The sequence below is a fragment of the Panthera onca genome, chromosome C1, assembly GCF_046562875.1.
Source record: "Panthera onca isolate mPanOnc1 chromosome C1, mPanOnc1 haplotype 2, whole genome shotgun sequence".
Classification (NCBI taxonomy): Eukaryota; Metazoa; Chordata; class Mammalia; order Carnivora; family Felidae; genus Panthera; species Panthera onca.
In genome coordinates, this window is record NC_138346.1 from 6817544 (window position 1) to 6838902 (window position 21359).

At 41.9% G+C, this 21359-nt stretch overlaps 1 protein-coding gene across 7 annotated transcripts in view; it reads left to right on the forward strand.

The window, feature by feature from the left end:
* The first annotated feature begins 791 nt into the window (after window positions 1-791).
* Window positions 792-21359, forward strand: part of USP40 (ubiquitin specific peptidase 40) — an 88716-nt gene continuing 68148 nt past the window's right edge. For 2 of the 7 annotated variants that reach the window (XR_014138036.1, XR_014138037.1), the window contains exons 1-8: window positions 792-1145; window positions 2757-2974; window positions 5754-5821; window positions 7196-7309; window positions 9975-10139; window positions 11785-11931; window positions 13963-14106; window positions 15486-15614. Coding sequence is in view for 5 of the 7 variants with exons in the window: in XM_081796328.1 (XP_081652454.1) it covers window positions 2776-2974; window positions 5754-5821; window positions 7196-7309; window positions 9975-10139; window positions 11785-11931; window positions 13963-14106; window positions 15486-15614 (966 nt within the window). In the remaining 2 variants the exon portion in view is untranslated. Of the gene's footprint in view, window positions 1146-1475; window positions 1584-2756; window positions 2975-5753; window positions 5822-7195; window positions 7310-7370; window positions 8108-9974; window positions 10140-11784; window positions 11932-13962; window positions 14107-15485; window positions 15615-21359 lie in introns of those variants that run through there. The other 5 variants (XM_081796325.1, XM_081796328.1, XM_060624230.3 and 2 more) reach the window with 5 other exon arrangements.

Below are 21359 nucleotides of genomic sequence, written 5' to 3' on the forward strand. Positions count from 1 at the left end.
AGAAGGAGTCAAAGGGCAGAATATCGCAGGATAGAATATCATGGAACCGGGGAGCAGAGTCATGAAGAGGAGGCTATCAAGGGGGCAAGGTTACCCAGTGATGACTGATGATAACAGGGAAAGGCCATTCCCACTGTGGTTTCCTAATCTAAACCTTTAGCTTCCTCCCGCTGGTCCTCTGCCTCTGGTTCTTCCTCTACGAACACTCCCTGAATAGTGCAGCCACACTCATCTCCCTAAAATGTTCCAAGTACAGGGGCACCTGGCTGGCTCAGTTGTACAGCAGGTGACTCTTTATCTCGGGGTTGTGAGCTCAAGCCCCACGTTGTGTTTCGAGATTACTTTAAAACACTAAAATCTCAAAAAAAAAAAAAAAAAAGTTCCAAGTACAAATCCCTTAGGATTTACTTTGACACTGCTTTGCCATTTTATCTATCACTATTGCTGTTCTCAATCTCTCAGACCTTCCTGCTGATGTAAAAACGGTGTTCTCCCTGTCTTCCTCGTTGATTCCTGGATGGAAGCTGGATAAGAGAAAGATGCCAGAAGTAGAGCCTGAACAGGCTATTGAAATAGTCCACACTGAAAGTCTCCAAGGGGACGAGAGGGAAATTTTGAGGTTTTTACGTACTCCTGGGTATGCTACTTAGAGTTGGTACAGACAAAATAAACACTGAGGATGTCATAAAGGTTTACGGTTATGTGAAACATTTTTCCGTGAAAGAGCGTGGCAAACTTGAAGCCCTACAGTTTCCAATGTACAGGTAACTTGGAAATTAGCCATGCCAAAAGATTAGTTTGGATTGCGAAAAGCAGTCAATATAAGCTCTTAAAACGTGAACGCACGCGTGGCCGGCGGACCAAACTGACCCGCGCACCCCTGAACAGATGGCATCTCCAACGTAGCCCTCCCACCACGACTCCAGAACTCTGCGGGCAAGAGACTACATTGCCCATAAGGCGCCGCGCGGCGGGCCGGCGCTCTCGCGGGGCGTCCTGGGAAGCGTAGTCCGCGCGTTGCATAAATCCCTCACGCTCCGGGCCGCGGGGCAGCTGCCCACGCAAGCATGGCTGCGCGCAGTAGGGGCGCGTACGTTTGTTTCGACCGTGGGTCTGGGCCGGCTCGTGGGGCTGGGCTTTAGGCAGTAAGTGAGGCTGGCGGCCGGGGTTCCCGGCGTGGGGACGTGGGAGGCGCACGGACGCTGTGGGTGGCACACCTGAGGACGGCGAAGCCAGGGACTGCCCGGGCGGCCTCGGGACGCGGCGCCCTCCTGGCGTGGCGTCAGCGGTGCGCGGCCGCGGGGACCCCTGTCTCTTCGCGCCCCTGGGCTCCGTGGTGGCGTGCAGGGCCTGAGGGCCTGGCCTCGGGCCCCGGCGTGGGGGAGACCGGAATCCAGACCACGAATTCGAGGCCGGACGTTCAAGTTCCATTTTTTTTGTGCTTTTTTTTTTTTTTTTTTTTTTTTTCTTCTGAGGAACGGGTTGAAAAGGAATATATTGCATTTCAGCGCTTCCTGTCCCTTAGCAACTGTGCTAGGCACTTTATATTTCTCATCTCCAAGTGACCCTCCTCCACTCTCGAGGTGAGACCTTGAGCGGGTCCTGTAGGTTCCCAGACCTAATGTTGGCATCACTGGATACGTGTTGGGGGGGCCTTTAGGCTCGTTGGTTTTAATGGCAGTTTTTTCTCCCAGTGAACTTCCTTCCCGCCCTCTAGCTTTGGGACCATGTCCTAAACTGCCGTAGAGATGAATTTGTTCCATTTAATTCCTTCGAGTGGCATAACTTGGCACAAGGAGTGTGAGAAGCTGAGATTTCAGGAGGTGGTTGAACGTCCCCAGGCCCTTATTAACTTGCAAGAGTCTAGGATTGGCTTTGCCACCCCAGCAGTAGATAAGGGTTAATGAAGGGTTTTCTCTCTTTTTTCACTAGGGATTCCAGTATGCCTTTTTACTTTTTTTTATATACATGTTTTTGTTTATTTAGAGAGAGAGAAAACAAAACGTGAGTGGGGGAGGGGTGGAATCTCCAGCAGGCTCCAGGCTGATCGCTCAGGGAAGAACCGACCTGGGGCTGGATCTCACGACTGTGAGATGGTGACCTGAGGCGCAGTCAAGACTCACATTGAACTGACTGAGCCACCCAGGTGTCCCTCAATATGCCTCTTTTATTTTTAAAAAAAAAAAATTTTTTTTTTTAACGTTTATTTTTGAGACAGAGAGAGACGGAGCATGAATGGGGGAGGGTCAGAGAGAGAGGAAGACACAGAATCCGAAACAGGCTCCAGGCTCTGAGCAGTCAGCACAGAGCCTGACGCGGGGCTTGAACTCAAGAACCGTGAGATCATGACCTGAGCCGAAATCGGACACTTAACCGACCAAGCCACCCAGGCGCCCCAATATGCCTCTTTTAAAACAGCTATTATTTATTGCGAGCCAAACCCTATGCACCAAGTGCCTTTCTTAAATTCTCTCAATTGGTTTAAAGGACCTTGAGTGATAGGTGGTATCCCATTGTATATCTAAAGAACACAGGTTAGGTAACTTGCCTGCGGTAACACAGGCAGGGTGTCCTAGCAAGGATGAGAAAATCCAGGTCTTGCAGTCTCCAAAACCCCAAACTACTGGATAAATTTTGTAAGGAACGATTTAAAAGAGACATTCCCAAGCATAAGATAGGGAGGTGTGTGGAAAATGTGTTTTAAAAATAAAAGCATTTGTATAACCTGTCTTTTTTTTTTTTTTTTTTTTTTAAAGGGTAGTATTTAGTGTCACGATGTTTGGGGATCTGTTTGAAGAAGATTATTCCAGTGTGTCAAATTATCAGTATGGAAACGAGAAGAAATTAAAGACCAAGGTTTTGGAGCCACCGGCTCCTAGAGAATTCACCAATTTAAGCGGAATTAGAAATCAGGGTGGAACCTGTTACCTCAATTCCCTTCTTCAGACTCTTCATTTCACACCCGAATTCAGAGGTATGCTGTGTTACATGCATTTGATTAGTCAGTAATATGTACCCTTGTCTCTACTTGTAATCAATTGTGCAAAATTACAAAAGTATCTTAAAGTTGTATTCCACAGCATGGGTGTATTACTGCTGCTGAAAGACGTAAATTGGTAATTCTCTCTAGAGAAATGTGAAGCTTACATTATCTTAAATATATTCTGTGTGATCACGGTAGTTTTTAGTAACAAAAATAAGACGATGAATTGCTTTTCTGATTCCTATAATTTAAAATACCACATAAGGACAATTTTGTCGTGAGTGCCAGCCTTCATTATTGTTATGCTATTTGTATTTTTAAAATAAAAAAAAATTTTTAATTTCACTAAAGTAATAAACACTCAAGTTACCTAAAACAATTAAATCCTGCCTTTTGGAGCAAGGACGGGATGTCCCATTATTTATACAGTCCACAAACGTTTATGTGCAATTCTGAAATCCAGAATATTCCAATAACCTGGTCTGAACTTGTTTAGCCTCAGAACCCAACCACATGTGAGGCCGTTTATAGTCTTAGCTGTCTCACTTGGGTGGATATTCATACATTTATTCCAGGAATGTGAACTCCTTAATTAATGGATAGTGTTTATCCCAGATCCTGCTGGGGATGTAATATTAACATATATATAGCTTTCTTCTTATTACCTTTCTCAAAGCTGGAAATTCCAAAGACCCAAGATGTTAGACAAGGGACTATGTGCAAGGAACAGAAACACACTCAATTAGGTCAATTAAAAGGGGGGTTTACTACAAGAATATAAGGGAATCTCCTTGAAACCGCTTACAGGGAGCCAGCCTGACCTCACTGGACCCTTGATTTCTTGCCACTGTATTTCTCTTTATGTTTGTACCATTCCCATCTCTGCAAACTAGCTTCCTCCACAAGGGTCTTAGTCTCTTGGTTTCAATATGAACATTACCTTCACGTGGCCCCTACTGGGGCCTTGAACCACACAGCTGCATGACTGTGCCTCAGTTCTCCACAGTGTCCCCTCATGCTGAGGACAGACAACCTGGCTCATCCTGTGTCCAGTATCTCATCCCCCACTTCCCATCAGTACTGAATTTAGCAAAATTTTTTGACATTTTCTGTTGCTTCTTAGCTTGGAAAGACTTCCTGCCTCCAGAGATTTAGTAAATATTTACCATCTTCCCCTTCCCAGGGCCATTCTAATGGATGAAACTGCATGTGGGATTTCAGAGTGAAGCCGTTTGTCCTTGGCTCCATCTTGTCCGTAAACATATCTCCCTAATGTATGCAGTTATTCCACCATTAGAGATTTTCAGCATAAATTTCAGCAGATTCCTAGGAGATTAAAAGTCTTTCAAACTTTAATACAGTTGCAGTAGAAAAGTAGCCTTGAAAAGAGACTGAGGAAGGTGATTGGTGGCAGGCAGTCCAGGTCATAGAGAGGGCACCTGAGCAAAGATAGGGCTGAATGGAGATGGCCACTGAGCAAAAGCCCAGGCCATCTTATTCTCAGCAAAGGAGGTCACTGGCCAAGCACATATCTTAGTGTGGACCGTGCATTCCTTATACGGCTTAGCATGGATCCTGATGCCGACTGAAGAGGAGATACAGTTTTAGAAGGGGTAGGAATTGGCAGAGTACTGGGGGGAGAATAATTTTGGAATCTTCTGGCACAGTACCTTGAGTAGGGCTGGATTGGTTTCCACTGTACTGGTTCAGGGTGACGGAGAGTAGTGGGAAATGATCGTAAAAGTCCTTGTATGGTTTTATGCTTTAACCTTTAGATTGGTAGCTCGTTTCTTCCCATTTCCTGCCTGGAGCTCAGAAGGAGTGTAACATTCGTAATAGTAATCACCTGGGCAGCAGTGGTCTGCAGAGGGAAACAAGACCCATCCCATCCATTCTCTCCCTGGAGTAGATCAAAGTGTCCTAGTAGGGGTTCCCATGTGGTTTGAATGTCGACTTCCCATAAGATTCAGATATGCCCCATTGAGCGACATGCCTAGACTTGGGAGTATAAAACAGTTGTGGAGACTAGCACTCCAGGTAAGGTCACTACCATCTGTTACTACCCTTAACACAGAAAAGACATTGTTATACTAAAAACGAAGGGTGTGATCTCAGAGATCAAGGTGGTCTTTCTCTTCAAAGATGGTTGAAAGCTTCACATGTGGCTTGTAATGAACATGTGATACTTTTATATATTGTATGTTTCCTCATGTGGCTTTTGGGACCCACTGCCATAGGCAATAGAAAACCCTCAAAGATTTCTGATATTACTGTTTGTACTTTCATAAGCATCGTTTTCCTTGTGTAGATCTTCCCTACTGAAACCTTAGCATGCCACTTTATAGAGTCAGTGGTTAAAAGTAATGTTATCATGGGGCGCCTGGGTGGCTCAGTTGGTTAAGCGTCCGACTTCGGCTCAGGTCATGATCTCGTGGTCTGTGAGTTCGAGCCCCACATCAGGCTCTGTGCTGACCGCTCAGAGCCTGGAGCCTGTTTCAGATTCTGTGTCTCCCTCTCTCTGACCCTCCTCCGTTCATGCTCTGTCTCTCTCTCTGTCTCAAAAATAAATAAACATAAAAAAAAAAAATTAAAAAAAAAAAAGTAATGTTATCAGGAAATAAAATGTATGGAGTCACAGTATAAACATTGCCACAATCATACTTCAGAATCTCTAACTGATTTTATTTACTTGAGGCTTTGGCTTTCTAAAACAGTTTTCTAAAATGAAATAATGACGTTTCTCTATCACTGATTCTACCTTTTTGTTTAGAAGCCTTATTTTCCCTTGGCCCAGAAGAGCTTGGTTCATTCGAGGATAAGGATAAACCTGATGCAAAGGTATTAAATCTGTGATTTACAGGTGTTTTTGTGGGTTTTTTTTTTTTTTTTTTGGAGTATTGAGGAAATTTTTTTTTTAATGTTTATATTTATTTTTGGGACAGAGACAGAGCATGAGCAGGGGGAGGGGCAGAGAGAGAGGGAGACATAGAATCCAAAGCAGGCTCCAGGCTCTGAGCTGTCAGCACAGAGCCTGACGCAGGGCTCGAACTCGTCAACCATGAGATCATGACCTGAGCCAAAATCGGAGGCTCAACCGACTGAGCCACCCAGGCACCCCTGAGGAAATGTTTTTCTGAGTAAGGAATTAAGTTCCTTGCTCATAGAAATCCATAATTTTATTAATTACTGAATATTAATCTTTATTTTCAGAAAAGTGATTTGGCTCATACACTGTACTGGTAAGGGAATCTTCCTCCCCAAAAAGAATTATTTCTCCAAATATAGTGCTGGAGCGGCTTTATAGACACAACCTGATCAAGAAGATATTCGCAAATGACCCACACTAGCCTACCAAAAAATCTACCTAATACTCACATATGTAACAACAACAAAACTTAGACACTGGTGCTGTTTTAATTTAGTAGTCTGGAAATAAACCACGTGAGGAATTGGTTTATTAAAAGTGCATTTCTAATCGTGTCCCTCCTTGCCTAAACACCATTCAGAAGTTTATTGCTTTCAGGCTAACATCTGCACTTCGTAATAGTAGTCTTCTGTGATCCAGCCCAGTTCTTCTGAGACCACCTGTGTTGCGAAGAGGCAATTTTTACCTATTTCCTTTTCTTCCCCATCTCCTGCACGTCATACTTTGTAACATGTAATAAAAATGTGGCGGCAATGATGTCAGATTGCCATAAAGGTGTCTAAAGTCTTACTCTCACTTTAGATACTTAAGTCCAGTCTGCCCACGAGGCTCTGAGCAACATTCTCTGCCTGCCCTAACCCGCCCCACACCAGATAAAGCAGGAAGCAGGTGAGGTGTCCGGACTCCAGAGTGAGTGAAAATCGTGACTGGAAAATTCCTCCTGGGGAGTGTGTCTCTGAGAGGTTTTAGAGAGGGAGCGAACTAGTAGAGACTGAAACCACTGTGAGTAATCGGGTGGTTTCTTAGAACTATTTGGGTGTTAGTAATGATCGTGTACCGTGTCGAGGTAGAAAACTCCACAGATAGCTAAAGCTTTTTGGATTGAATTAGAATCTTAATAAAAAGTGAATCTTAGTTCACCCCGTGTAATAAACTTCCTCCTGATTGAAGTGAATGGACTAGGAGAAAGGAGAAAACTGGTTTGCCGTTCTTTTAAAGCTCCCTGCCCCCAACGACACTTAAAGGACCCCATTTAGAGATGCACACCTCATTTGCTTCTCTTTCAGGTTCGAATCATCCCTTTACAGTTACAGCGGATGTTTGCTCAGCTTCTGCTCTTAGACCAGGATGCAGCGTCCACCATGGACCTCACTGACAGCTTCGGGTGGACCAGCGATGAGGTACGAAGGTCAGCTTCTCCAAGGAACAGAGTTATCAGCAATAAAGAGTAAATGTTGGTTTAATAACAGTATCTGACTTCCTTTCATTTTGTCTTAGAGTCTCAAGAAATAGATGAAATATTTGCTTTTCACGTTCAATAATTACAAGCCAGAAATCTATTTCTAGACACTTGCTCTATGCGAGATTTTATGAATGGGTGTGATTTGGCTTCGGAGAGAGGGTTGTGGACACAGGGAGACTTGTACAGTCCCTGTCCTTTATATAGTCTAGTTGAGATAACGGTGTCTATTACATGGAAATTCTCATTTATGTAACAAATTGCTAACCAGCTTAAAAAGCGGCAGGCAGCAATTCTGTCTGCCTTGATGACATGCCTTTGTGTTTGAATCTGGGTATTCTCATTGGAACATTTGCTTCAAGGAAAATGGTGAAAACATTCTTAGCTGGTCTTTTCATTTTTCTGTCCTGCTTCCCTCCTGACTCTTCATTTTCTTCCCATATCCTACTGTGTGTGCACGTTCTCTCGTTTTCTGTTGGAGTTTCTAAAGGGTACTTCACTACATGCAAACACGAAACATGTCAGCAGCGAGTAAAGGTGCTTGTTGTCGATATTGATGAGCTGTGATTTTTTAATGGAGTAGATGTATTCTTACAAGAGACAGGTGTGGGAGACTATTGCAGAATTTAAAGAGGCAATGACCAGAAAAACGTAACATTGCCTTCAAAGATAAACTTTGAACTGTGGTCTTCTGATGACGAGCAACTCCTAAACCAGATGATGCTGTGAGGTTGAAGAGGTACGGCTTGGGTTTTGAAGTGAAGTGGGGTATTACGCAGTTAAGTTTCTGGGTTAGAGCAGGCGCTTAGGGTCAAGTCCTTCTTCTTTCCTTGTTTTAAAAATGACAGCTTTGTGGGACGCCCGGGTGGCTCAGTCAGTTAAGTGTCCTACTCTTGGTTTTGGCTCAGGTCATGATCTCTCAGTTCGCGAGTTTGAGCCCCACATCGGGCTCTGCGCTGACAGTTGCAGACCCTGCTTGGGACTTCTCTCCCTCTCTCTCTGCCCTCTCCCGCTTATGCTTGCTCTCTCTCAAAATAAATGAATAAACTTAAAAAAATAATAATTATAAAAACATTTAAAAATGACCACTTCGTTGAGCTGTAATTCACATGCCATAAAATTCACTCATAAGGGTACGAGTCAGCAGCTGTTCAGTATGTTCACAGACTTGTACAACCATCACTGCGGTCAGCTTTAGAACGTTTTCACCACCCCAAAAAGAAACCCCATACCCATTAGCAGACACTCTCCCCCCAGACCCTGGCAATCACTCATCTACTTTCTACCCTTATGGATTTGCCTGTTCTGGACATTTCACAGAAAGGGAGTCATACAATACGTGATCCTTTGTAACTAGCTTCTTTCACTTAAATCATGTCTCCGGTTTCGTTTGTGTTGTTCACATCAGCACTTCATCCATTTTTATTGCCAAGTAATACTGTACAAGAGGGATATGCCACGCTGTGTTTCAATCTAGTCATCTGCTGATGGATTTTCCTTTTAGATCATGAGCTGCCACTGAGTTGCTGATTTCATACTCTTAAAGCAGTGAAAACCTTATTATTTATTACTTTCTAAATAAAACCTTTCAGGAAACCCTCTAGGACTGGTAGAGAGGGACTCTGAGGCACCTTTTGCAGCCTCAGAATTATTCAGAAACAGAGCCTGCACACTTCCACACGGTCCCTTCAGAGCCAGTGATACTGGAGAAATTTACATGCTCTAGTATCTCAAAAAATCAAGAAAAAAGATCCTGAAGCCCACTTCTTGCTCCAGCTTTCATCCACTTTATCAGCTTCTTTTCACCCCCTCATGGTCTCTACTTCTGCACCTTTCATTTGTCCCTCTACTTCCTTTCTACCTTCTTGTCCAAGTCACTCATGACATCCACGGGCCAAGTTCCAGGAGACACTTCTCTGTTCTGAGCGGGCTCTCGAGAGCACTCCCTGCCTGCCCCCCCCTTAACGCACCAGCTTCTGCTGCTTCCTGTGACTCTCCCCCGGCCCTGGCTCTTCCTCCTCTGCTCCACTTCTGAGTGTTGGCGTCCCCTTGGCTCTGGATTATCAGTTGTGCTTAAGGCGCTCGGTGTGTTCACACACAGCTGCATGACCCCTGGTGGAGTGAAGCAAGTTGCTTCAGAATTTTTCTCAGCGCTGTGTTAGTCGGTCTCCATGTGCAAACAGTAAATTCTGGTTCTTTTCAAATGCTGGTAATTCGGATCCCCTGATGTAAGGGAGATTTTGCTGTGCATACACTGCCGGCTCTTAGACACTGCTCTGTGCCTGCTGTGTTCTCCCTCCTCTCCTGTGGTGTGGCCGTGTGTGGTTTCCCACAAGAATGAAAGCACTTTCCTGTTTTCAAGTGAGTTGAGTTATATGTACACACTGAACACCCCTGTTCATGTTTTCATTTTGTAGTGAAAGTAAAAACAGTGGTGATCTCTTCACCTGCTCTCCGTTTGCTTAGCCCAGTCATCCTTGTATTTGATCAAGGCTTAACTTTGGATTTCTAGATAAATCTTATGTTTTGTAACTAATACCACTTTAAAAATCTGTTTTTAAAAACCTGAAGCACAAAATCACATTTAAAAGTTACCTGTTTTATAGGAAATGAGGCAACATGATGTGCAAGAACTGAATCGAATTCTCTTTAGTGCTTTGGAAACTTCTTTAGTCGGGACCTCCGGCCATGACCTCATCAATCGTCTGTATCACGGGACCATTGTTAACCAGGTTGTTTGTAAAGAATGTAAGAATGTCAGTGAAAAGCAGGTGAATATATATACAAGAGTGTTTTAGTAATAAGTTATATCATAAATTATAATTCACATAATTAAATCTGTGATCTGTAATGCCACGTGAGGATTAAAGCGTTTGTTACTAGAAATAACTTTATCAGTTATTTTCTTTTACTCCACCTACACCTAAATCCTGAGTTTATGATTCAGATTTCTTCATATAAACTAAAAGAAGCAAATATCTTAAAACGTAGCTTTAATCTTTTCTTCAGTACTCTAATCTTTAGAAAATAGATTTGGGGAATGTTTATAGGTAGAGATCTGTGGCCTCATGAGCAGACCCAATTTCATGGTTGGTTGGAGTATTGTAACAAAAGTTAATTAAGGAAGTGATAGAAATAGAGAATACTAAAGAATGTTTACATTGACAAACACCTATAATTAAATATTGGATTTAGTTTATTAATATCCTTTAGAAAATTCATTTGTATGTGTGAGCTTATGTTGTCCATTTAATCTACTTGAAAATTAGATATTGGAAATTTGCTCCTGTAAATATAATGTCTCTGCTTGCTTTATAAATCTTACCCAGCACATAGTTGCATCACTGAACAGTTGTCCCTTAATAGCCTCTTTTCATTATGGCAAGAGTTCTAGAAAATTGCTGTATTTGACTGTATGAGTAAAATATTAAATGCCATTTTCTAAATGTTGCATTAATTGCTTCTTTGGATATACGTATATATTCTTTTCCTTTTTTTTAATGAAAGAGTTGGGGTAAAAGAAAAACTTTTTGGTCCTTTTTGCCTGTGCTGATAGAGGTTTTGGTCAGCTTAATTTGGAAATATTAAGACGTTGTGTGTCTTTGGATTACCATATGATTGACTTAACTACACTGTAATAATTCACAAAATAATTTTAAGACATAATGTACATGAAGGCACCTAATAAGTTATAGACATCAACTTTTCATAGGTACATACTATAAACTACATATAAATGTTGTTTCTGTTCCTTTAGATTTCCACCATGAGCTAGTTAGTAGTTATTTTACAGTCCCTGTAATCCCTTAGGGCAATGCTGTTAACACCCACAGAACTATGTATGATTGAAACTGATCAGATTTCACGTGTTTAGAAGTTATAAGTTGCAATTGAAATGTAGTTACAGCAGACTTGACAGACTGCTGTTTGCAAAATACTGTCCTCTTTTCAGAAAAATACCTTTTTATGCTGGCTCAAAATAATTAATTTTCTTACAACTCCCGTAAACCAGCCCTAGCAGAAGATGAAGAAGCGGGGTTTACATTAGAGGGTCCAGCCCTGCCTGTGCCGTTCTAGCCTAGAGACGAGACAGAACTCGTAAGCACTGAACACATACGCTTCTCAGTCCAGATGTGTGTTCAGTGGCTTATTTCCAACTAAAGTAAGTTTTACTGTAGCTGCCGGGAACTTACAGACTAGTTCGTGACATATTTTAGGCCAAATTACAGTTTGATTTAGGGTAATATTGTGTGATGAATTTCACAGTATCCAATCAGGCCATCTGTCCCCTCATACTACGTACAGTGTTTTAGGGAAAAGTTATCTGTTATTCCCAACATATGTAGGAGTTGGTGATGTGTTTGTGAACCACTGTGAGATTGTTTTCTTTCAATATGACATTCATGTGTGTTTCAGGAAGACTTCTTAGATCTCACAGTAGCAGTCAAAAACGTATCAGGTTTGGAAGATGCACTCTGGAACATGTATGTAGAAGAGGAAGTTTTTGACTATGACAACCTGTACCACTGTGGGACTTGTGACAGGCTGGTTAAAGCAGCCAAGGTAAAGACAGACACCTGCCTTCTCTTGGGCGCCCCCTCCGCACTCGGCAGCACCAAGGTTTGTCAAGTGAAGCCAACTTGCGTGAGAAAGTGTGGAGGATACACAGGAAGCCCCTAATTGCAACCGAGGAGCGAAAACACCTTTCCATTCCACAAATCTGTATTTTAATTTTTTACAGTAAAGCATTTTTTTACGTTTTCAACCCAACAGTTCTCACAACTTCTTTCCCTCCCAAGAAAAATATATCTGTACCTCAGCATTTCTTAAAAACACTTTTTTTTTTTTTTTTTTTAATAGACTGCCCATATCCTTGCTTTTGGCAAAGTACCACTAGGAAGAAGGCGGTATGTTTTTGTTTCTGCCAAAAAGCTCATTGCGCTTTTCTTTCTTTGCCTCCTGCTGTGACAACAGACGGCCTCATTTCCTGCACATGTGGTTATTTTACGATATTGACAGATAACACCTCCCTGACTCTAGCAAATCGAATAAGCCCTTTCCTCCTCCCACAGAGGAGGGAAATACTCAGCCAGAGTGCTTCCTTTCTCACTGTGGGGATGACAGGAGGGCTAAGCCTTAGTGACTAAGCCACTGCTGCCAGATGATGCCATAGGCTGCCCGGTCAGTGGTTACTGAGCACTGGCTTCAGGAGCCACCACTGAAGATGGGTCTTTGCAAGTATTTTGTGTGACAGAGAGCACCATCCCTAGAGCTGACAGTTACTAAATTTTCCAACAAAATGAGGACTGATTTCAATAACACAATACTGATTTAGCTCCTGGAGGTTGTAGGTGAGAATGTAAAAAACAAATGAAAAACAAAAAACAAACTCCACGCCTGTAGCTTTTCACAATAGGATTTGAAACCAGTGTGAATGTAACATTCTTTAGTATGCATTTCCATCCAGCCTTTGCCTTTTTGTGACACACGGAGAGGTTCATTGTTTTGCTTACTTATTTGGTATTTCACCTTTGGTATCACAACTACAGTCTAGTAAAATAAATATAAAATTCAGAGGATGAAAGGTCTCGGAAAGATACGTAAACACGTTCTTTGTTTTGGTTGAACTTAATTAGCACATTAGTAAAACAAGAACCCTGAGCTCAACAAAAGCAGTTCTTGTATGTCAGTGGTATGTCATTGGTTTAATTTTTTTTCAATGGAAATTTTTTGATCTTGATATTTTTTAAATTGCATCCTAAATTTCAGTTTGGTCGTGCTACCTAAATTAATGTAGATTTCCTTATTCTGAGCACAGTCACTTTTCTCAGCCTTGTTGTAGATGAGATACTCGGGTTTTTTAGGTGTATTTTTTTTTTTTTTTAAACTTCTTGGAAAATCTGCCATGTCATGTTGCCATTTTCTCACTTAACGTTTTTTTTTAACCCCCAATTTGTGGAATTGTCTTAAATATATTTTTAAGAACGTTAGATATTTGTACGTAAGGATGATAATACCATTAACGATGATTTAACAGATGAGAAGGTTTTTTTGCCACCCCCTAGCCAGCATACCATTAGAGCTAAGACACTGGGGGGAAGCTGATGACTTTTAAATAAAAAGCAGCTTCATTTAGTGCTTTGTCTTAAAACAAGGAAACAAAAATATTTTTTTTATCTGCTTTAAAGGGCATTCATTATAAAACCCCAATCACTGGGTCCTTTGTCCTGGGCAAAGGAGGAAGGTGAAATGCCAGGGCTCATGCAGGGAGGGAGCACTGTTAGAGTGGGGAGCACCAGTTACAACATGTTTGTTGGACAGCTTTGATTTTGGGACATCCGTGCTAAAAACATGAACTCGGGTTGTAACTTTTTAGTTGTAAACATAAGTAAGTGATAAATCACCTTTGGTCCCATGAAATAGATGAGTTCATGTCAGCTGAATTGAATCCAAGGTGATGAATTTATGTGATTTAAGGACATTATTTCTCTTAAAACTGCATCATGGGTTGCCTTTTCAGATCTTAAGATATCTTACATATTCTTTTCTATAACTCTGCTTTTTTAAAAACTGTAAAAATTTTTCTTTTAACAGTCGGCCAAATTACGTAAGCTGCCTCCCTTTCTTACTGTTTCATTGTTAAGATTTAATTTTGATTTTGTGAAGCACGAACGATACAAGGAAACTAGCTGTTACACGTTCCCTCTTCGGATCAATCTCAAGCCTTTTTGTGAACAGGTTTGAACTCTTTTATTTTGAAATTTTTTCTTTTACCCTGTCAGGATTTAATCTTTATCGGCCTGGTTTTCAGTTGACTTACTGCAGAATCTTTCAACCTGGCTCTGTTAACATTTTGAGTTGGGTCATTCTTTGTTGTGAGGTCTATGTCCCATGCATTGTAGGATTTTAAGCCGCATCCCTGGCCTCTACCCACTAGATGACAGTAGCATCCCACCCTCCCACCCCACCCCTAGTAGTGACAAAAATGTCTTCAGACCTTGCCAAATGTCCATGTCTCCTGCGGGGAGAGGGTTGGTAAAATCAGCCCCAGCTGAGAACCACTGGTTTATTACAGTCCTTTTGAATTTCTGAAGTATGGTTTGTTCTCAGTTCTTTTTATTAAACTCTCCTTGGAAGATCTTTGAAAGGAAAATTTAAGAACAAAATTAGAAATGACCCTACATTAGGAGAGATTACCATTAATTAGTACTTTGCTATTTGGATTTAGTTTACATGAGATGCAGTAATGAATTACACATGTAGAAAGTGAACAGGTAATGGGAACTTCGCTAGAGTTGATAATCCTTGAGACACGTAATTTGAAAACAAATTATTACAAGCAACCTACTTTATAAGCCATTTTAAACTATTGTCTATATAATCACTATACATGCCAACATCAGAGCCACGAGACTGCTGTGTTTCTTATTTACAAATCATTATTTATATGTTCATTAAGACCAGGACATTTATTAATTAACTACTGAATTTCTATGTATAAAAGTAATATTTCATTTATTCTTAAATTCAGATGGGCCTTCCTCTACTTCAAGCCCAATTTCTGAGCTTTTTGGGTTTTATTTTATTGGGACATATGGAATGAACAGTTTTTCCAGCATAAGTTAATATACTTGTCCCCCTCCATTTACTGCCTGAATAAAACAGGATAATTGAGTTAATTCTTTTTTTTTTATTTTCCAGTTTTACTGAGAAATAATTGATAGACATCACTCTGTAAGTTGAAGGTGTATAGCATGATAAGTTTTGATTTACGTATATTGCGAAATGATGGCCACCACAGGTTTAGTTAACAGCCACTGTCTCCTATAGAAAAACTTTAGGCCCTTTTTAAAACAGTAGTTTGTCACATTATTTTAACATGCTTTGAAATAACAGAAGTGAAATAGGTAAAACATTGAGCACTTAGCTAGGAAATTGACCATAATTTTACTTTTCGATTTCTATATTAATGAAAAAAATTATCACTTTGCATCTGTTTGTATCTCTCATCTTTTGCCTGAACCAGAAATACTAGTTACTTTCCAAGTAAATAAGTTTCTCAGGTAATTGGCACCTTTCAAGTAAACTATCAATGTTTATGCTCTTTTCTCTTATAGAGTGAATTGGATGACTTGGAGTATGTTTATGACCTCTTTTCGGTTATTATCCACCAAGGTGGTTGCTATGGAGGACATTATCACGTGTATATTAAAGATGTCGATCATTTGGGAAACTGGCAATTTCAAGTAAGCATAGAGATTAGTTTAGAAGTATCTTTGCACTTTTTCCCTTTTTTGGTCTTACTGTTTTGGTGAAAATGACCTTTTGCCATTTATTATATGTATCTACCCTAGAAAATTTTTATAGGGAAGCAAAGTTAATAGTTAGAAGTTTTAAATTTTTATTTCTAAAACGTTTCATACAGAAGAAAAACCAGCCTAGTACAAACACTTTCTATATACTCTTCACCTGGATTCTTTAGTTGTTAACAATTCACCAAATTTGGGGCACCCGACTGGCTCAGTCGGAAGCGCACGTGGCTCTTGATCTCAAGATCCCCACATTGAGGGTAGAAATTACTTAAAGAGGGGCGCCTGGGTGGCTCAGTCGGTTGAGCGTCTGACTTCAGCTCAGGTCATGATCTCACAGTTTCTGAGTTCGAGCCCCACATCAGGCTCTGTGCTGACACCTTAGAGCCTGGATCCTGCTTCAAATTCTGTGTCTCCCTCTCTCTCTGCCCCTCCCTCACTCGTGCTCTGTCTCTCTCCGCCTCTCAGAAATAAAGAAAACTAATTAAAAGAAAGAAAGAAATTACTTAAACTTTAAAAAACAACAACAATGGAGCACTTGGGTGGCTCAGTCGGTTAACCTTCTGACTCCTGATTTCAGCTCAGGACACGATCTCGCAGTTCGTGAGATCAAGCCATGCGTCGGGGTCTGCGCTGACTGTGGAACTTGCTGGGGATTCTCTGTCTCCCTCTCTCTCTCCTCCCTCCCTGCCGCTCCCCAACTGGCCTTTTCTCTCTCCCTCTTTTTCAAAAATAAACAAACATTTTAAAAACAACAGCAATTTTCCAAATTTGTGCAAACACACAGCTAACATCGTAGGAGTGCTGAACCATTTGAAATTAAGCTGAAGACATTAGGCCCCTTTACTCCTAAACACTTGAGTATTTATCTCCTGGGAACAAGGATGTTCCCTTACACAAGCATAGATCACAATCAGTAACTTTAACATTGAAACATTTCTACTCTCTAATAAAGAGTTTATATTCAGATTCTACCAGTTGTCTCTTCCGGATCCTTTACAGCATTTCTTCCCCACTCTAGCGTCAAGTGCAGGTCCCACGTTATACTTAGCACATCTCTTAAGTCTCCTTTAATTGGTAACTGTTCCTCGGCTTTTCTGTCTTTCATGGCACCGACCAAAGATGATAAAGATTTTCTTCTTGTATTGTCTTCTAAAAGTTTTATAGTCTTGCCTTATATATTTAAAACTTCTCAGTCTTGCGGCACTTGGGTGGCTCAGTCAGTTAAGCATCGACTTCGGCTGAGCTCATGATCTCACAGTTTGTGAGTTCGAGCCCCGCGTCAGGCTCTGTGCTGACAGCTCAGAGCCTGGAGCCTGCTTTGGATTCTGTGTCTCCCTCTCTCTCTGCCCCTCCCCGCTCACGCTCTCTCTCTCTCTCTCTCTCTCTCAAAAATAAACATTAAAAAACTTAAAACTTCTCAGTCTTCCCAGAATGGTTTCCTGTGAATGGTGTGTGACTTTTCCCCCCATTTAGGTATCTGGTTGCCCATTCCCATTTATTGAATAATCCATTCTTTCCCCACCAATCCCCAGTGCCAGTTTTGTTCTGTCAGTTATTTGCGTATGAGTCCATTTGGGCATCTATTGTGTTCATTGTTCTTTTCTCTGTTGGTAGGCAGATACCACGTTAATTTCTGTAGCATTATCATTAAGTCGTGATCCAGGCAAGTCTCCCTGTATGTTGTTATTCTTCAGGAGTATTGTTACTGTTTTGGCCTTTTACTCTTCTGCAGACATTCCTAGAACCAGCTTGTCAGTATTCTCACACATCTACACACCTTCTCAGAAGTAGTAGAGTTTTGAATCTAGATATGTAAACCAGATAGATCTTTTCATATTTTAGAGCTTCTTACAAAAAAGCTTTGTAATTTTCTTAAGATGTTCTGAAGGAAAGCACTAACTGAAGTCTTAGTTCCAATTAATTGCAGTGGGAAAAGTCGTAAGGTGTAACACACCAACCCCAGCCTCTTGGCCAGCTTTCTAACGTATAACTAGAACACAGTGAAATGTCAGTATGTAAGTTACAAGCCATCATGGTAGGAATAGGATGCTTACGACAGCTTCCTGACGATCAGATAATTGGGGTTGTTCGTGAATAGTTGGCCACACGCAGTGGTATCGCTTCTCTTGGTGCCAGCAGTGTGGCAGATGCACGTTCTACCTGTTGGTGTTTGCTTTCCAGAGCATCTGTCTGCATTTCTGATGCTCTGTCAGTTGTACTTGGATATTAAAAAGCATTTGGATGTTTAAAAAGTCAAACTGTTCCACCAAGAAGATGTTCTGTGGGGCTGTGGCCGTACTTTGTATTTCTTGGACTATTTGTGGCTAGCGTACGAAATGCAATTACCATTAGTTTATTGATTTTTACAACCAACCATCTCGCTAAACGCCTCTTATATTGCAGACATGTTTGGAGAAGGACTGGTTTGTGTCCCCCTTTCCGGTCCGTTACCTTCCATTTCGTTCTGGGCCGAGAGCGCCACGGAGGCATCACTCTCGGGTGCTTGTGCCACGTTTGCCAAGACGTTAGGTGTGGGGCACATTCCCAGTCAGGTGAAGGGAAGTTCTTCCGCCCTCATCTGCTCTAATTCAGCCCTCAGTGTGTCTGTACTTAGTTCGCGCCGATTCTTATCATACTACCTTTCTTCGTGCTGCTGTCTTTAGTGTCCGGGGTCCCGTAGCAGAGACCTCTGGTTCTCTAAGCAGCCGTTCTCCCCCCACCCTTTTCAGACAATTAAATTAGCTCAGTTCCCTTCTCTCTAAAAGATGATGTTGAAGGTTTTTCTTAGTTTCTGATACAAGCTTGAGGACAGATCCAATAAATACCGGGTTGTTCATTTATTTTTTTTCTCTTTGCCTTGCCCGCCGTGGTCTTGACTTCTTTTTTCCAGCTCCGCCCTCGTCTGTGTAACCTTGTTTTCCAGTGTTGCCCTGTCTCTTCAGTCCGAGAGAGCACTCCCACTTTCTGCACCCGTCAGATGCCAGGGCAGGGAGCGTGTCTCCGCTCCCCTCAATACCCACAGCAGATTTTCTTCAGCCGCTGTCTGATTTCCGGCACTTTTATAGTTGATGAGATTTATCATCAGTCTTTGTTCTTCTGCAGTTTCATTTTCAAGTTTATCGTGGAGGTCACACACACAGGTGGACTCCTGCAGTGCTGCGGTAGTGTGTCTCAAGCATTGATTCTGTCTTCCGTGTCTTCGTTTTGGGTTGTGCTTCCTTGGATATCCCTGCCCTTTTGTGTTCATTTCCTCAGAGTTAATTAGCTCTTTTCTAGCATCATTGGGCTCTTCTCCTGGTTCTGTTATGTGACTGGGGAAGAGAGACAGGCATTCTTTCGTTTTGCTCTCTGCACTGCCTCTCTACGCTTGACGCTTTGTTACTTTAGCAAGGTCTTTCTTGGGGCTTAAAGAACAATCAGAATGCTTCCCTTTGTGCTTGGTATATTTTACTATTCATGCCTTCTATGAAGCATCCCGTTTGTTAAATTTTTTCCTTTGTTCTTTCAGAATCACTAGTTTTTTCATCCAGAGCTTTGTGATGTTCAAATAATGATTAATGCTTTAAAAATTTCAACCTCAATACGTACATCTGCACACTGCTTATCTTTGTATTGCCATTATGCTGAGAGACTGCTTGTGCCTAGAGACATAGGATTCCAAATATTCTAATCATAGCTACATGTTCTATAGTTTGGCAATTTCTTCTTCCTTTCAAGGAGCCGTTCCCTGCGTTCATGGAGTTCTTTAGTAGCTGCTGTCTGCAAAGGAATAACTTTCATGACCAATCTGACATAATTTTCATGAGTTTAAAGTCAGCTTTCCAGGGGTGCCTGCCTGGCTCAGTTGGTAGAGCATGGGACTCTTGATCTTAGGGTTGTAAGTTCAAGCCCCACGTTGGGGGTAAAGTTTACTTTAAAAAACAATAATTACGTATTATATGATATAATATAGTATAGTATAATAAAGGCAACATTTTAGTCTCCTAAGTGTATCTAGAAGATGATCCTTTTTCTTCTAGTATGGAGGCCATTAACCGCAAAATGTGACTCTAGATCTCGTTGTAAAAAGGAGCCTGATCTTTGCTTTCTGCTTCCTTTCCCCCCCCCCCCCCCTGTTTATTTTGAGAGAGAGGAGGGGAAGGTTAGAGACAGAGAATCCTAAGCAGGCTCTGTGCTGGTAGCGCTGAGCCCAACATAGGACTCAAACCCACAACCCGTGAGATAATGACCTGAGCCAAAATCAAAAGTCAAATGCTTAACTGACTGAGCCACCCAGGTGCCCCTGCTTTTTGCTTCTGGAGAGACCTTTTGCTTCATTGGTGGTTTTGACATCACTTTGAATATTACCTTGCACATTTGAAGAAAGGGGTCAGAGAAGCCTTCACAACAACTCCCAGTAGGCAGCCCAGGGCTAGTTCCTACTGTCCAGACAAGGCCAAGGTTGGACACTGGCAGAGTGGAGGAGGACTGGGCCTAGCCTGTCGGTTACCCACACCAGCGAGACACGTAGGGGCAGTGCTGGCCTGCCTTTCCTCTTCTACCATTTTTAAACCTTTTATTCTTTAGTCATGTCTTTAAACATATTATTTTATTATTCTGATAATTGCAGTATCTGAAGACTTTGTAGGTCTGCTTGGATATCTACTGCTTCTATTTCCTTGGGATTTTGTTATTTTAGACTGTAGTCTTGCTTGATTGGTGGTTTTTTTAAGAACATGATTTACTGGAGTAATTCATGGGCTAGGTTGAAAGTGCCTTCCTCTGAGAAAGATCAGTTTTTGTCTCTACCACATGCCTAGGGTCCCTTCCAACCCTTAACTTTGACCTAGTGGTTTTGGAGCCATACCATGTGGGCCACAAACCCAAGCGGGGACTTGTGATTATAAATTTAGAGGAGGTGTTTTTCTACCTTCATCTAGTATCAAAGTAAAAGCAAGTTTCTCATTGTTTTTTATTGTGGGGTGGATTTTTCTAGGCCATGTTTATACTGAGAGGGTGGCTCTTTTCAGGTTTCTAGCATTTTGCTGAAGTCTGTCTATGTGGTATAATTAAAAAATACATATTTATATTCTGTCTTTGCCCCAGGTTCCTGGAATAGAGCTTGAAATTTCCTGAGTGATAGGCTTGTCTTTTGTTATTCATAACGAACCCCTTTCACCCATACCCGAGTTCATGCTAATGGGGTGACTCTTGGTGGGAACCTAGATACCTTCGAAATGAGGGCTGATCAGCAGCAGAACCAACCACATGCTTAGAGGGTTGGTGTTTTTAGCCCCAGTCCCTGACCCGGGGAGGGGCTGGTGATTGAATTCAGTCCATCGGTAATGCCTGCATACTGAAACTTTGATTAAAATTCTGAAGCAAGGAGACTAAGGGAGCTTGTGGGCTGGTGAACACATCCATGTGCAGGGAGGGTGCCCACCCCGACTCTACAGGGACAGAGGTTCCTGCTGTACTCAGGACCCTTCCCGACCTCACCCTGTCCACAGGGTGTACAAGTTCCTGAGTTCTGTGAGCTGTTCCAGGAAATTCTCAAACGTGAAGTGGGGGTTGTAGGAACCCTAGAATTTGTAATCAGCCAGGCAAAAGCACAGGTGGCCTGGACCCTGCGCAGGACCCCGTTTGTGGCTGTTGTCTGAAGTGGGGACAGTCCTGTGGGACTGAGTGAAGTTCGTATCA